At 38.3% G+C, this 15,219-nt stretch overlaps 2 protein-coding genes and 1 pseudogene across 3 annotated transcripts in view; all 3 read left to right on the top strand.

Annotated features, from left to right (window-relative positions):
- SDP1 (Patatin-like phospholipase family protein) overlaps positions 1 to 2,642 on the top strand; it is a 22,910-nt gene extending 20,268 nt beyond the window's left edge. Inside the window, exon 6 of the transcript XR_002281797.2 lies at positions 1,473 to 2,642. The gene's annotated coding sequence lies outside the window, so the exon portion shown is untranslated. The remainder of the gene's footprint in view (positions 1 to 1,472) is intronic.
- Positions 2,201 to 13,770, top strand: LOC18439176 (ADP/ATP translocase, mitochondrial-like; annotated as a pseudogene). Its single transcript, XR_016049298.1, has 3 exons — positions 2,201 to 2,340; positions 12,497 to 12,985; positions 13,402 to 13,770. The product of XR_016049298.1 is annotated as an ADP/ATP translocase, mitochondrial-like (transcript).
- Positions 13,711 to 15,219, top strand: LOC148783125 (ADP/ATP translocase 3, mitochondrial-like). Its single transcript, XM_088858165.1, has 2 exons — positions 13,711 to 13,770; positions 14,518 to 15,219. Exons 1-2 carry the CDS (start codon positions 13,726 to 13,728, stop codon positions 14,815 to 14,817), a joined length of 345 nt encoding a protein of 114 aa, XP_088714291.1. The 5' UTR covers positions 13,711 to 13,725; the 3' UTR covers positions 14,818 to 15,219.

The raw sequence follows: 15,219 nt of genomic DNA, 5'->3' as shown, positions 1-15,219 counted from the left end.
TATCATCCATATCTTTTTCTTTGATAGACCCTTGCTCCAAGCTATTAGGTCTGTGCCACTCGTGGTCCTAGTAACCCAAGATTCTAGAGTCACATGGCTATCGTTCACTCCCATTTGTGATTAAGAGCTATACCTTGAGGGGCCCCAACACCAACAAGAACCCGAAGTGGTTACGGTTCCAGACTACTAATGTTTTCTTTAGGAGCTGAAACTTTTCGCAAATTTTAAATCTGCCTATCCTTGGACCTTAGAAGACCACCACCACGGGGGGATGAGGGAGTGGATGCTTCTGTCCTCCAGCTACATTCTTTTGAACGTAAAAGGCCTTGGTCTAAATTGTGTTGGTTGAGTATCAACGAAGATAGAGATTGGCCAGAGACAGTTGTATGCAAATATTGGAGATAAACATTTATTGAGATAAATTTCCAGAAATTGGAGATATATTTCTTTCTAGCTTTGCTCCAATAGCTAAGAGAAACTTATATCGAGGTTTCATATTTTCATGTTTCACAGACATGCAGCACAATATTTTTTGAATGTGCCATTTTTCAGAGTGTGCTGAGTTGTTAGATAGCCTTAATGCCAAAGGATGTGATATTTTTGTAAATAGGTAGTTTACCTCCCCTGTATCTGTTTCCTTCATTTGTCCTTGTGATTCTATAGAAATAGGATGGCTGCAAAAATCTCTGGCTAAACTGAGGACATATAACTGGAACAAAGCAATGTCATTCCTGCTTTGGTAGGGTTCCTAAGACCTAACATTGAGATTATCCTCTAATCTTTGTCATTCTTACCCAATATTAGCTGCCAAGGTTTGTCAGTTATCCTTTTGGCTCTTAAAGTAGGCCTTTAGAATTCAAGAAATGGCTATAATATTTTTAACAATGGGGAAGAATGTGTACATGTTTAGCTCTTATCTTATTCTTTTGTTGATTGAGAGGATCAGGCTTTTGGCTTTTGGTTGGATGGCACCATGTGTTCCATGAAAAATATAGGAAGAGAGCTGAGATGTGCAACCTTGACCTCTTTAAAGCCACATCATATTAGCTTAGATAGAGTTCCCATTGCCCATTCTTTTCTTCATAAGTATTTTGTATATTTCTCTCGTTATGTTTTTGTTTGCTTCTCATACATTCTGGGCCTATATAATGTGACCCTGCAATGCTTGAGAGTAAAGATGCCTTTCACAATAAACTGAAGAGTGTGCTTTGCGCTCCATTTCCAAAGCAACACTTCTGGTAAAAGTACTAGAACTTTCCTCATTTTACTAGAACTTTCCTCATTTTTCTGTCTTTTTCTATTTCTGTTTAGAGCTGGGAGGAGGTAGAATCATATCAGGTTTGCTGTTGAGCAGGGATTAAATCTTCTTTCTTACTGCTTGTGCTTCCACAATTACTCCTTTTTTTTTGTTTGGGGGGGAATTCTATTTAGGAGAGTTCTGCTATTGATATTCTTTTATCAATCGTTTGTAGGGGTTTGGTGCGGACTTTCAACCAATGGTGATCTCATGAGAGTTTGGACGGAGTGAACTGGAGGGATTTGATCAGGGATTAGTGGCTTGTCTAATGCCATTACCTTTTACATCTTTGCTTCCTTTTGCATCTTTGCTTCAGAGGGTTGGAATAGTGTTTGAAAATCGACCAAGTTGGCCGAGTTACTCTTGCTCGGGCAGTGGCTGAGCCCTAGTTGTCATGAGTAGGGGGTTCAACTGATCTTAAAAAAAAAAAAAAAAAAGAATTATAAAAAATTCAAAAAAAAAGAAATCTATTTTCATCATGTTTATTTATGTGTTCTATCATTTTGGCAAAGATGACAGTATTTTGGCCATGAATACTTACTCTTACAATTTTTCCTTTTTTTTGGATTATTTCGAAAATACCCCTTTTCACAAACTGATTTTTCAAAATCTATTTTTGTACTGCTTTTTTAACCTCATTTCGATGTGTTTTGTTTAATCTTAATTTCAAAATATATTTCCTATTTTTTTGGTTTTTTTGTATTTTTTAAAATTTGTTTAACTCTTCTTTTATTCTATAGCACTCGGCCCAACTCGGGCCGAGTTACTCAGACTTGGGCCAGGTACTTTGCTCGGGCATGGGCGGTGAACTCGGCCCGAGTCGTTCATTCAAACACTCGGTAGGAAAGGGTTGAACTTCTTGCATGTGTGGCGTGTCATTGATGGCGCCCTCTTCTTTGTGCAGCATATGGTTGGTCAATTCTGAGCTTGGTGGATCCTAGATTGCGAGTAGACTTCTCAGGGTTGCCGGTTTTGATTATTTCTATCTTGGCTTTAGAGAGGAGCTTTCATGCTTGGTTTTGGCTCTAGTTGGTTTGAACCTGGTGAGTTCCTAACATGTTATGGTAACCATCATGATCTCAAACCTTAGATACTGAGCGTGTGGATTGTCTTTGATAGAGGCTGCAGGTGTGAGTGAAGAGATGATTCTGTTGTTGAGGATCACTTAGAAACCATCGAAAGGATTAGCAGAGGGAATTTTAATGCACACATCTAAACCCCAAACTATATGAAGCTTTCTGGGAATGACGAATGTAGTTTGTAGCCAATTTTTTGTCTTTTCATTCTGATACATTTGTAGCCATATTCTTGTTATGGTCATTTTCAATGCTTTCTGATTTTATCATTTCTTGGACTTGATGTTTATCTTTGCAAACCTGCTCGGTCTTTTGATTTACACATACTAAATTGCATAGCATATAGCCTTTGACTGTTGAGAGAGCCTGGATATCTGTCACTAATAGTTGCTCTTCCTCTCCTGTTTTTGAGTCGTTCTTATTTCCTTTCACATTGTCATATGCACCTGTAGGTCCTGCTATGTTATTTTCTTTTAAAATATTACTCATATTTATGGCATATTTGTTGGATTTCTCTTCTTTACATTTGACGTTCTACACATTCCATTTACCCAAACAAAGGTTCTACACAGTCCTTGCTTGTCGAACTTCCTCCTTTTCTTGTGGTGTTTTGGATGGAAGACCCCAGCGACCATTGTCAGAAAGTCCGTGGGTCTTTGGAGCTGGGAAGAACCAATGTTGGAGCAAGAGGACTTCTTCACTATGTGATTTTTATAGCATGAACTAGCTCCACACTTTTGTATTTCCTAAATTACATTAGTCAAATTGTTTGTTGGCTCCAGAGGGTTGCGTAATCCATTTTATCGGGTCTCCTCTTTGTTTATGAATGGGGTAATCTTTAGTTTTATCAATCTTTGCTCATAGAGCTTGAACATTTGACCATTCTGCAAGATGAGTTCATCTTTTTATATTTCTCTGGGAGATGGATCATGTTTTCAAATCTGTTAGATAGGTAAACAATGGCCATACGAATAACAGTGCTAAAGATAAACCCAGGTTTCCAGCTCTCTAGCATACTATGTCATCATTAAAAGATTATTCTCTGTATTTCTCTGATTATTATCACATGGAATGCCTTCATTGAGAAACAAATTTGGATGAATTGTGTAGTGACATTTTCTAAGAATGGTTAAGAAGATCCAGTGCAGCATATGACATCCAAGTTTGACCCCTAAAACAACACAGTCTAGCACTTTGATGATGCCGTCAGTTCATGGGCTTTCTGTATTCTCAATTACAACCATTTTACTTTTGCTGCCACATTATGCCGAAGGTTAACATTCTTGGTTCTATAGTGTCACCTAATACTAACAAGAGCCTCCAGTTCTGGAATCCATCTTTGAGCAACCTTCTTTCATTGATATCATGCATATTCTTCTACTGCGTCCCATAATCAAAGCTGATGTTTCTCGCATAATGATGGTTTGCTTTTGGCTATTTCCTTGATCACATTCCCCTCTGTAAAAGTTGAAGCTTAATTTTGGTCATTGAGCATTCATGACATACGATTGAAATAATGGAACATGTATGAATATTCTAGAAATACATCACGCACCTTCATTTAGTTTCTTATTCATTTTTGTTTTATCTGAGGAATTTGAACTTAAACGCATGCGATTGTATGAGGAATTTGAAATTAAAGCATGCAATGGTACTCTGCGATATGGGCTTGGCTAACAAGGGTATCCTTGAGGACTAGGCTTGCAAGCCAATACACAAAGAGTCATTAGTTCTAGTTTATCAAATTATGACCTACACATTTTTGTGGTTTTTAAGTACACACAGACTCATGCATGCATATTCCATTTACTACGGAGCTTCTCCTGCTGCATGCCTCCTGCAAAACCGATTGAACTTTCATGATGAAGTTTGATTTTTCTACTTATTTTATCAGAGTGCCTTTGTGTTGAATCTTACTTTCGAGCGTCGACTATTAGACATACGACATCACATTAGTCTATAACATCTTTTGATGAGTAAGTAGGGGATTGGAACCCTCGACGTTACGTTATAGTTTCACTACCCTAGCCGCAACCCTAGCCGCTGAGCCAAGGGTCCAAACCCTTTGGTCTGCTTGTTTGCACTTTTGGAGCAATATTTGAGGTCCGAACCCTTTGGTTAAATGATTTTTCTATTTTTCCAAAATTGTAATCGATCAAATGGCAATTTTGTCGTTCATAATTTGCTGTCTAGGGTTGTTTGATTGTTTAAATTTGAAATTTTGAATTCAATTTGTTATTGTGTGGTGCGATGTTGGTGGTGATGGTGACAGTACAATGGAGGCAGTATAGTCGTGGCGGTTGCGGATAGCAGTGGCAGTGGTGGGGCAGGTGGAGTGGTAGGGCAGGTGGAGTGGTGGGGCAGGTGGAGTGGTGGTGGCTAATTGGCGATGGTTATGGTGGTGATGATGGAATTGGTGGCACATTTGGTGGCTTGGTAGTGGTGGTGAGTGGTGACAGTGGTGGTGGTGGTGGTGGAGATGGTGGCTATGTGGCAATGGTGGTGGTGGTGGTGGAGGAGCAATGGTGGTAGTGATAGTTGTGGTGGTGGACTTGAGAATTGAGTGGTGGTGGCTAGGCGATTGTAGTGGTGGAACAAGGGGGGGCGAGGGGTTGTCGGTGGTGGTGATGGGGTGGTGGCTGGTAATAGAGAGATAAATGAGGCATGGAATGGAGCCAGTCCTCGAAGTTCTGGGAGATATGTTCCTGGATCGGGTTTTCGCCTACTGTCCAAGATTCCCCACCACTGCTCCCAATGGGAGTCCGGCTGTGTCTCAGTCGCAGTGTGGCTGATCATCCAAAAACATTGATGGTTTGCTAAAAATCCAAAGGGCTCAATATTTCAAAATCAGACAAGATTGATGTCAAATTATTGGTTGCCAAATTCAAAATTGGTATAGATCGCAATTTCGCCTGTAAATCATATGGTGCTCGAATTTCCCTTGCACAGTCCTATGTCTTGCACTAGCTAAGACTCATGATTAACTTGAAGTGTAGACCATTATGCCAACTTTTGAGTGTACACTATTACGCACACCATACTATTACACTCACCATAGAAGTAGCAGCTGTGAAAAATTCCAGCTAATGGGGGGAGCAACCCTCGTTCTTCATCAATCCACTTTGAGAGTAGGGGTGGCAATTGGGTCAGGTCAATCCACCATCTCCAATTTGGATTGAGTCCGGTCCGGGTCGACCCGACCCAGTATAAATATATAAAATATGGAAAAAATAAATGTTATACATATATAAAATGTTTTTTGTATTTTATTTTTTAGACCCAAGTTTGGGTCTAAATGAATTGGACCCAACCAAGTCCAGGTCCGTGTCCGGGGTCAGGTCTGAGTCCATGAGGAATCTAGTTAGCTTGGGTACGGACCTGACCCGCATTTGAGAAAGAGGGACTTTGTTGCACTAAAAGGCGCGTAAAGGATAAAAGACCCATTTGAGTGTGTGCGTGTGTGTGTGTGTCAGAGAGAGAGAGAGAGAGCCATATCTGATATAAGTTTGAAGAATACGTCACAAACTTATCCTCACAAGCACGTTTGGTTTGCGTGAAATTGTTTTTTAGAAAACATTTTCATTCTCTCATGTGGTTAAATGTGAGAATGTTTTTACATCAATTAGTTGCCAATTGGTGTGAAAAGATGCACTAAAATCAATTGGTATTAAAATATCCCCATACTTAAAATATTTTTTAAAAAACAATTTCATGTGAACCAAACGTGCATAGTTCTCTTTCGAGAACACCCATCTAAAAGCTAAAGAAACTCGTCACCCTCTTTTATTCTCTCTCAACACACTGCACTCCATACTCTCCCTGACGAGGCATTATCCATGTTCACGAGGCCCTTCCCATTCTTCAGTATTAGGTGTAAGTTATCTATACTACATTATTAAGTCAGAGTTAAGGGGAAAAATAGAAAGGGACCTTAATTCTATCGAGGTTATTGGACACATCCCTAACTCTAAGGGATATCTTCTTCTCAATCTCTTTAAATCTTTAGAAAGAGAGAGATGTATGTGGGTGTAATATGTTGAGAGAGAAACATCGAAAAAGGATATCTTCTCAATCTCTTAAGTCAGAGTTAAGGGGTGAACACGAGTCGCGAAAATAAAAGGGACCTTAATTGTATAGAGGCTGTAGGGCACATCCTAACTCTAAGGGCGTGTTTGATAACAGGAAGTTAGTTCCCAGATGATGGAACTTATCTGTCACTATTCATATTTTGTATTTGATTAAAAAAAGGTAAGATAAAAATATAAGTTCATTTTACTATTGATGTTCCACTTTTACAGGTAGAAAAAATTTCATAGTAAACCATGAAACTTGAAAATAGAACACCCCTCTTCGCACCTGTGCCATATTTCTTCACCCCTCTCGCACAGCTAGCCGCTCGCTCGCCCTGTCTCTTGCTCTCTCTCTCTTCTCTTCTTGGAGCTCCCTTCTCTCTGTTCTCTCTCTCACCCTCTGCGAGCAAGAGCTTGAGCAACCAGTGCGAGCAAGAGCAGCAACCTCTCAATCAGAGTTGTATGTAGATTTTTCAATTTTTTTTCTGTTTTCATTTTTTTTTTTTTTTAAGAATCCCTGTAAAAAGATTTAGGGCTTTCCATATTTTACAGGGATTCCTTAAAATAATTTGGCGCTTTACCAATATTTCCCAATATTTGAGAAATTGGGAAAAAATGGAATCCCTGTGAATTCTGCTTTAAAAAAATTTGGGGCTTTAGCAATATTTCTCTGTTGTAAATCTGCTGGATTTTATTCTATCTTCTTGTTTCTTGTTCCATTTCTTTTCATACACAAGTGAACAAGATACTTGGATTTATTTCATTGATTCATGATATTTGATGCCCTAAATGTATGTAAAAAGTATGCAACCTTGATTCATATATTTATGTATTGGTGATTCGAGTTTACTGATTCTAGAGAGCTATAATAGTTCTTTATTTTATGGCTTGCAATGGGAGTCAAGATAATCTGATTGATTTAATTGATTCATGATATTTGATGCCCCAAATGCATGTAAAAAATCAGGAAGCTTGATTCTTATATTTATGTATTGGTGATTCGAGTTTACTGATTCTAGAGGACTACAATAGTTCTTTATTTTGTGGCTTGAAATGGGAGCCATGAAATTTCAGTTTACAGTATGGAACTTTTATCTATTGTTATTGTCCCTTGATAAATATTTTTTTTCCCTATTGTGTTTTGGATTTCCTTTGTTTATTTAGTGGTTTTTGGTGATGTTCTGTACATAACAAAATTGAGAATGTTCCTGTATAATCTGATTTATTTCCTTGATTCACAGTGGAATCGATGAAAATATCTCTCCTCTGTACTTTTTCTTCCATTCTTTCTCTGTCTCTTCCCTAACCTACTCCAACATTTTTTCCTATTTCCAGTTCTCTCTCAAACCTTTTCTACATTTGCAACAAGAGATAATGAGGGAAAAAGTTAAGCAAGGGCAAAGTATGCAAGGAGCAATTACAGTGAGAAATTGAACTTTTCATGGAGAGAAATAATTGGGATCCGATTAATTTTGATTTTATGGGTTTTTTAGATTTTTTGAAATGTTGGTTACAGTGAAACAATCGAGGACTTGTTTACTTTGACAATTGAAGACGACCGTTGTTGTAGGGGAGGGTTAGACAAAAATTCATGACCTTTTTAAATAGATGATTGAAGAGAAGAGTGTTGGAGTTTACAAAGGAGAGAAAATGTTAAGAGGTAAAGAAGGCATTTTGATGGCCTCTCCTTTTGCTCACTAATGGAGGATGTCTCTCTCACTTTGAACAACCTTCCTCTCCAAAACAGTTTAGAGAATTTTCTTGTAGTGCATGTTTGTATATTCATCACTACTTGGATGCATCCATATTATTGATATCTTTTATGATATCTGGATCATTATTTTGTTTGAAATTGGGTTTGAATGGCTGAAATTACTGGAAAGCTTGCTTCAAATCAACTTGATAGCCCATTGTTTGCCTTGAGTTTACTCAACATATGGTTGTTGCTTGACTTATGTTGATTTGATCTGTGAGAGGTTACAAACTTCAAGTGTATCTGATAGTATGGCTAGACTTATTCGAATTATGTCATTTGGCCATGTTATAAGTCAATGGTATGTTATACCAATACTATGGTTTGACATGCTTATGTTGCATTCAGTTTTTGAAGAATGAGTTTGTTCGTATTCTTTCTTTGTTCATGGGTAGGGGAGCCAACGTAGTAATTAGGAGTGAAAATGGTGTGGGCTATGAATGCTATATTCATATCGTTTTATTTTTATTTCGTAATCTCATGTCCTCTTTTAATATCCTATAAATTTGTGTTGAAGAAGCCATTTTTCCAAGTAGATGTACTTATATCTTTTGATAGTTAATTACTAGCACATGTTTGCTCTTGAAGGTTGCCTGTGCATTGAGTGTTAAAATCTATTTACATATTTGGTATTATATTGGTTGAATGGAAGGAGCTTTATTTAATTACAAAATGTTATTTAAAACACTGCATTTCACACATCATATCAATGAAATACATAATTAACAGTATTGTACGCAGAAGAAGGCACTGGTTATTGTGATTTAGCTTGTTTCAAATTCTATTTTGTTGGTTTTCATGTGAGCATCTATGAATATGAGAACACCTTCGGAACCTTTTGTGTGCTAAATGCTAAACAGTTCAGCATGCTAAATTGTGGTCAATGCATTCTTCTTCTGATTTTTTATGTTGAATTCTATGATGGTTTTACTTTGTACAGTTTTGGCAAATTCACTGTGGTACTTAGTTCTGGCTTTCTAAGCATTTTCTCTATTTATGTTTGAGCTATAATGCCTTGTACTTTTTATTATTTATTTATGTTTAATATTTAGTGCTATCTAGTTTAAAGAAATCACCTAACGAGGCTTTATTATGACTGCTAAAGACTACCATAACAATATGAGCCAGTGGAACCCTGTAGAGGAGGCCCAATTCATTGATCTCTTGTTGAAAGAGGTCAAGAAGGGGGGGGGGTGAGGAAAGGCGCATGGAACTGGATGACAGAGTGTATGGTAAGTAATTATGGGAACTTTTATGACTTGGAACGGCTGAAGCGTAAGGTCAAGCAGTTTGTAGCAATGTACAGAGAAGTAAGAAACATTTTGAGACATCTAGGTTTTGGCTGGGATAAGGCTAATCAAATGGTGATTGCCGAACCAGCCATATGGGATCAGTGTACAGCGGTGAGTTGAAATGCATTTGTTGTCTATTTCTTTGTGGTTTTGCAAGTTTAGGTGCAATGTTCACTCAAATTCAATACATACGTGTGTTCTCCTTACAAGAGTTTACTTATATGACAAAGTACAAAGGCAAGTCTTTACCTGTATACTTCAGCGAATTGGAGAACATATTTGGCACGGATGGTTCGGATTGAAGCCATGTGGAAGGGGGAAGAAATAGGTATTGATGTCTTCCTCAAGGAATCTCGGCATCTCAAGACTGTCTTCTTAAGCATCTAGTCTTTTCTTTCGTTAAAATTCTAATTGTTGTCTAAATCTTTTGTTTTTTAATGTTGGGAACATTGTGGGACAAACAACAATGTTGTTTTATTGTTGAATGAGATATATTTTTATAGGTTATTGTTGAATGGGATGGTTTCTTACTGCTTGCATATGGATGCATTAATTGTGCATGTGTGTTTGTCTGTTGTGCTGAAGCTATTATAGCACAGTCCAATAAAATCCAGGAAACCAAATCCATAATTGCCATGACCGCCGATAGATATGAGTGTGCACGTGTGTGTGTGAGAGAAATAGCGAGAGAGCGAGAGAGTTTGTATTCGGTTTAAGAAGAAAGTCATCGACTACCTCTTATGAGATTTAAACATCTATTCCATTTCATAATTGTAAAAAGACTCAACAAATTGTATACCCACAATAGTCAAGTAAATATATTGATTTCTATTTTAAGACAGTCGATTACGAAACTATTGATTTCGTACACGATATTGAATTGAGGTTGTGCTTGACATGGTCTATAGATTGCTTCAATTTTGAGGTGCAATGATGTTTATCATGCAACATTTGCTTCAATTGTTATACAAATATCTCTCTCTAGGAAGTTTCTCTCACTCATCATTAAAATTCTCTCTCATCAATAAAACTCTCTCGCTCGATCCAACGTACTTTACTTTCAATTGATATTTTATCAAAAATTAATAAAAAATAAATAATAACTAGGTCTCAATTTTAACATTTTACATATTGCCTATTACTTCTACAGCTAATCCAATACAAATACTCAGAACTTCCTAGTCTTTAGCATGTTATCAAACACAGATACTTAGAACTTACTTAACATTCCAGGAGGTTATCAAACACAGAAACCAGGAACTTCTTTAATTTCCCAGGAAGTTATCAAACACAGAAACCAGGAACTACTTACAGTAACTTCTACCTTCCTAGCAAGGAGGAACTTCCAATTTACAGTTCATGAACTTGCTTCCAGTTATCAAACAGGCCCCGAGAGAGAGAGAGAGAGAGAGAGAGAGAGAGAGAGAGAGAGAGAGGTGATTATTTCCATTCTACCATCCCTTCTGCAAGGTATTCTTTCTCTCTTTAACACTCGCATTTCAATCTTGTTCTTCCCTGTATGTTGGCATATGCATTTCTCAGGTTAATACCAATCATCCTTTTTTTCTTGGAAATGATTTTATTCACGGTTTGGTTGAGAAATTGCGATTTTTTTATTCATGGGTTGTTTTCTTATTTACGGTTTTCAAATGTGGTGTATTTGAGGCCTTTAATGTTGTAGCTACTGCAGCTGATCTTGTTCATGTTCTCTATTATTGCCTCTGCTTTCTGTTTTGTCTCTTTACTTGCGTTTTTTATTTTGAGAGTGGTGGGCTTATTTACTTTACGTCTTCGTTTTTTACATCTGATCTGTTTGCCATCAAGCATCTTCTTCTTTGGGAACTGGTTGTGTATGTGGTCTTGTGGAGAAATATTGTATGATGTTTTCTTATTAAGGGTTTTAACTTTGGGACTGTAAGAAGCTTTTGAGGGCTATTCTGCCTTTGATCTAGCTCATCTTCTTATTCATTATCTGTGTTTTCTGATTTGTAGCTCATATGTTGATTCATTGCATGTTTTTTCTGATTTGCTTTGTTAATTGAGTCTTGTCCCAAAAGTGGTGGGTTTCATAATTTTTTCTGTATTGATCTATAGGGGGCTTCATCCTAGGGCTTAGTAAAGCTGGATGGGTGCCTGATTCCCTCTTATGTGTATTGCTTGCAGCCGGTGACTTCACTCTGTGGTGTGGTTGTTAACATTAAACATTCTCTAGTTTGAGATCCTATTAAACTGACTGTCATATCACCCATCACGAGAGAAAGACATGTTTTCATATCTATGGGTGTGTGATGTATTTCGGTGTTTTGGTCTTGTGTTGATCTGTTTGTGTAAAACCCATGTGACATTTATGTGAAATGAAGAAAATAAATGATACTTTGATATTCTTTAGCTTATGTAGGATTGTAGTAAGATATTGAAGAGCTGGCAACATATTTGTTGGAGATGTGGTAATGTGTGTTGTCTGTTCACCCTTGCTTTTGGTTGATGTCCGGTCTCTCCTTTACCTTTTTTTCTTGCCCTTTACTTTGTACAGTTTTAGCATATTCAACGCATTGAGTTTCCTTAAGCTCTATATGACAATTTTTTTCCTCCATGTGAATCATAATCATTTGTGCAAGGGTTTATTACTGCAAAATTTAAGTGTATTCAGTGAGTTGAGTAGGCTTGAGCTCTAAATGGACTAACTTTTTTACTCTTATGTGAATCACAATTATTTGCACGATTCTTACTGTAGAGGTAGATTATGTTGAAACTATAATGCAACGCTGTCTAATTTCATTTGCAATATTAAGGGTTCGGGTTTTATGTTCCTTTGTTTCTTTGCATTTCAAGATGATTGTGTAATTGCATCATGTACTATACCTTGTTATTTTGCTCGAGCAATCTTAGTTTTGGTTTCTAACTTTATCATTTTTCTTTGCAAGAAAACAACCTACTATTTTTTGATTTCTTACCATTGTATTCTCTGGCTGGTGATAACTGAAACCATTCATAATTTTTAAGAAAAGGTCTAAATGGAGGACCGACTGCAGTATCCCTCTGTCATTCACAAAATATCGAGCCAGGTCCAACTCGGTCCAACTTTTTCTCAAAGCTTTGTGGCCCGAAACACTAACATTTACCGACCTCAATATCAGAGGCACCATGTTGGTATACCCAACTCCTTATATCAAGCTTCCCACATTGGCCACACTCTCTCAGTGGCCACCCATGTCTCACCTGTCTTGTTTCAAGCTCCCTCTGAGAAAGGTGTGAGTGGATTCAATATTGATTTCTTCATGGGTGGAGTCTCTGCTGCTGTATCGAAAACAGCCGCTGCTCCCATTGAGCGTGTGAAGCTCTTAATCCAAAACTCGGATGAGATGATAAAGGCTGGTAGGCTCTTAAAGCCCTACAAGGGAATTGGGAACTGTTTTGGACGAACGATCAAGGATGAGGGTTTTGTTGCCTTGTGGAGAGGGAACACTGCTAATGTCATCCGTTACTTCCCTACCCAGGTGTGCTTCTTCTCTATCATTGGTTTTTGGTTGTTCGTGTCTTTTTAGGTCCTGTTCTGAGTCCAGCTCCGTACTTCCATAGTTTCTTTGATTTTTTTTGCCTATCCCATCTTTGGTAGATTTATAATATAATTCAATGGACTTTGGAATAATCATGATACAATGGTTACCATTTTCAATTGAAATGATGTATGGTGATGTTGAGTGGGGCCACCAGGATTGGTGGTCCCACTCTCTCTCACCACTGGCCATGATTTCAATAGACAGCGATGAGCCAGTGAATTTGTTTCCCATTGTCATTCAATTGGAGCACAAATACCTGGTATTGATCCCACACCTTAACTGTTGGCTGATTGGTTTCTGAATTCAAACTGAATGTGTCTTAATTCCATTATGATCTGTGTTTCAACAAACAGGCTTTGAACTTTGCCTTCAAGGATTACTTCAAGAGACTTTTCAACTTTAAGAAAGACAAAGATGGTTATTGGAAATGGTTTGCTGGCAACTTGGCTTCTGGTGGAGTTGCAGGTGCATCGTCCCTCCTCTTTGTATACTCCTTGGACTATGCTCGAACTCGTTTGGCCAATGATGCAGAGGCTTCAAAGAAGGGTGGAGAGAGGCAATTCAATGGTCTGATCGACGTGTACAAGAAGACCCTTAATTGGATGGCACTGCTGGTCTCCACCGTGGTTTCAATATCTCGTGTTGGGATCATTGTATATCGTGGTCTCTACTTTGGGATGTATGATTCCCTCAAGCCAGTCGTCCTTGTTGGGGATTTGCTGGTCAGTCACTATATTTGTCTCTAGGCTAGAGTGCACTTTTGTTCTTTATATACATGTTTAGAGGAAAACTACCCCAATATATTTGTTCTTTATATACATGTTGATAGTCTTTTCACTGCTGTTTACTAGTGGTTGTGAATGGGTAAACTGTTTTCCAGGTTATTTCATAAACCAATATATTTATGTCTCTAGGATTGTAAACCCAATTTGATCAGTGTACCTGCAAATTCTGCCACAACCTTTCCTTCTCCCTCTCTTGACACCTGCAATCTCTCTCCCCCCTCCCCCCACAAACCCACATGGTTTGTGATCTTCAAAGTTTGCAACCACTGGCATTGCATCCCCATATTCCTCTGTCCACCTTCCATTCTCAGCCTCTCTCTCTCTCTCTCTCTCTCTCTCTCTCTATTTCTCTTTCTATACCTGCAACCAGTGGCATCCCTGTCTCTGTATGTGGTATGCACATACTGGCTCTCCTGTGTCACTCTCCCTCTCTCTCTTCAAGGGATGTGGTTTAAAGGGATAACTTGGTAATCCGTTGAGCTGGTTGGCACATGCCTGTGCTGATGGATACTTATTGCTGTGACGTGAGCTTCTGTATTTTAAAAAAATGGATTTTGTTTGTAGGATTGTGCCACCCCGCCTTCCCCTTCCCCATCCAAAAATAAAAGGAAAAAAAAAAAAGAAGAAAAAGAAAATGGTTATATCATGGTTTCATGGTTCTGTGCCTATCTATGGTGGTTGCAGGATAGTTTCTTTGCAAGTTTCCTTTTGGGTTGGGGCATCACAATTGGTGCAGGGCTCGCATCCTATCCTATTGATACAGTGCGTAGAAGAGTGATGATGATCTCAGGGGAGGCAGTCAAGTACAAGAGCTCTATGGATGTGGTTGCTCCGATATTGAAGAATGAGGGGGCGAAATCCCTCTTCAAGGGTGCTGGTGCCAATATCCTCTGTGTTGTAGCTGGTGCTGGTGTGCTCGCAGGTTACGACAAGCTGCAGGTGCTCGTGTTTGGCAAGAAGTATGGATCTGGAGGTGGCGGCTAATTAGTCTTCAGCTTTCTAGTGATGGTGATGAGAAAATCATTTCAATCTTGTAGACGAGGGGTATCGTTCAGGTGACAATTTATTGAATAACATGATTTATTCTGAAATCTCTTCTCATTTGTTCTTAGTTTTTTTCTTTGAAAAAATTGAACCGTATGCATGAAGCGATTGTGTGTAAGACCACCATAAAGGGGGTTGGAACTTGGAGGTGTGTCTGGGGCAAGGATGCTTGCCCAGGTCCTTTTTTGCTAGTAATTTGTGTTTTAGAACTTAATAGTTTTCTTGTGGCTTTATTAAATTCTTGGTTGTCTTTTTATTTGAATAATCCTGTTGTTTTAGAAGTGGAGTTAGTGGTCAGTACAAATTCTTATGATGCAATTGTGAAAGCCTATGGCTTCCTTC

This window comes from Amborella trichopoda, chromosome 2, assembly GCF_054954075.1.
Source record: "Amborella trichopoda isolate Santa Cruz 75 chromosome 2, AtrichopodaSantaCruz75HAP2 v2.0, whole genome shotgun sequence".
In the NCBI taxonomy this organism is placed as follows: Eukaryota; Viridiplantae; Streptophyta; class Magnoliopsida; order Amborellales; family Amborellaceae; genus Amborella; species Amborella trichopoda.
The sequence above is the reverse complement of the archived record's forward strand: the minus strand, read 5'-3'. Positions and strand labels throughout refer to the sequence as shown.

What these genes read in the sequence shown, in the direction of transcription:
- LOC148783125 (XM_088858165.1), top strand. Translation starts at nt 13,726, where the DNA reads ATGTATGATTCCCTCAAGCCAGTCGTCCTTGTTGGGGATTTGCTG. An exon ending in TCCTTGTTGGGGATTTGCTG is followed by an intron (nt 13,771 to 14,517) that starts GTCAGTCACTAT and finishes TGGTGGTTGCAG; the next exon opens with GATAGTTTCTTTGCAAGTTT.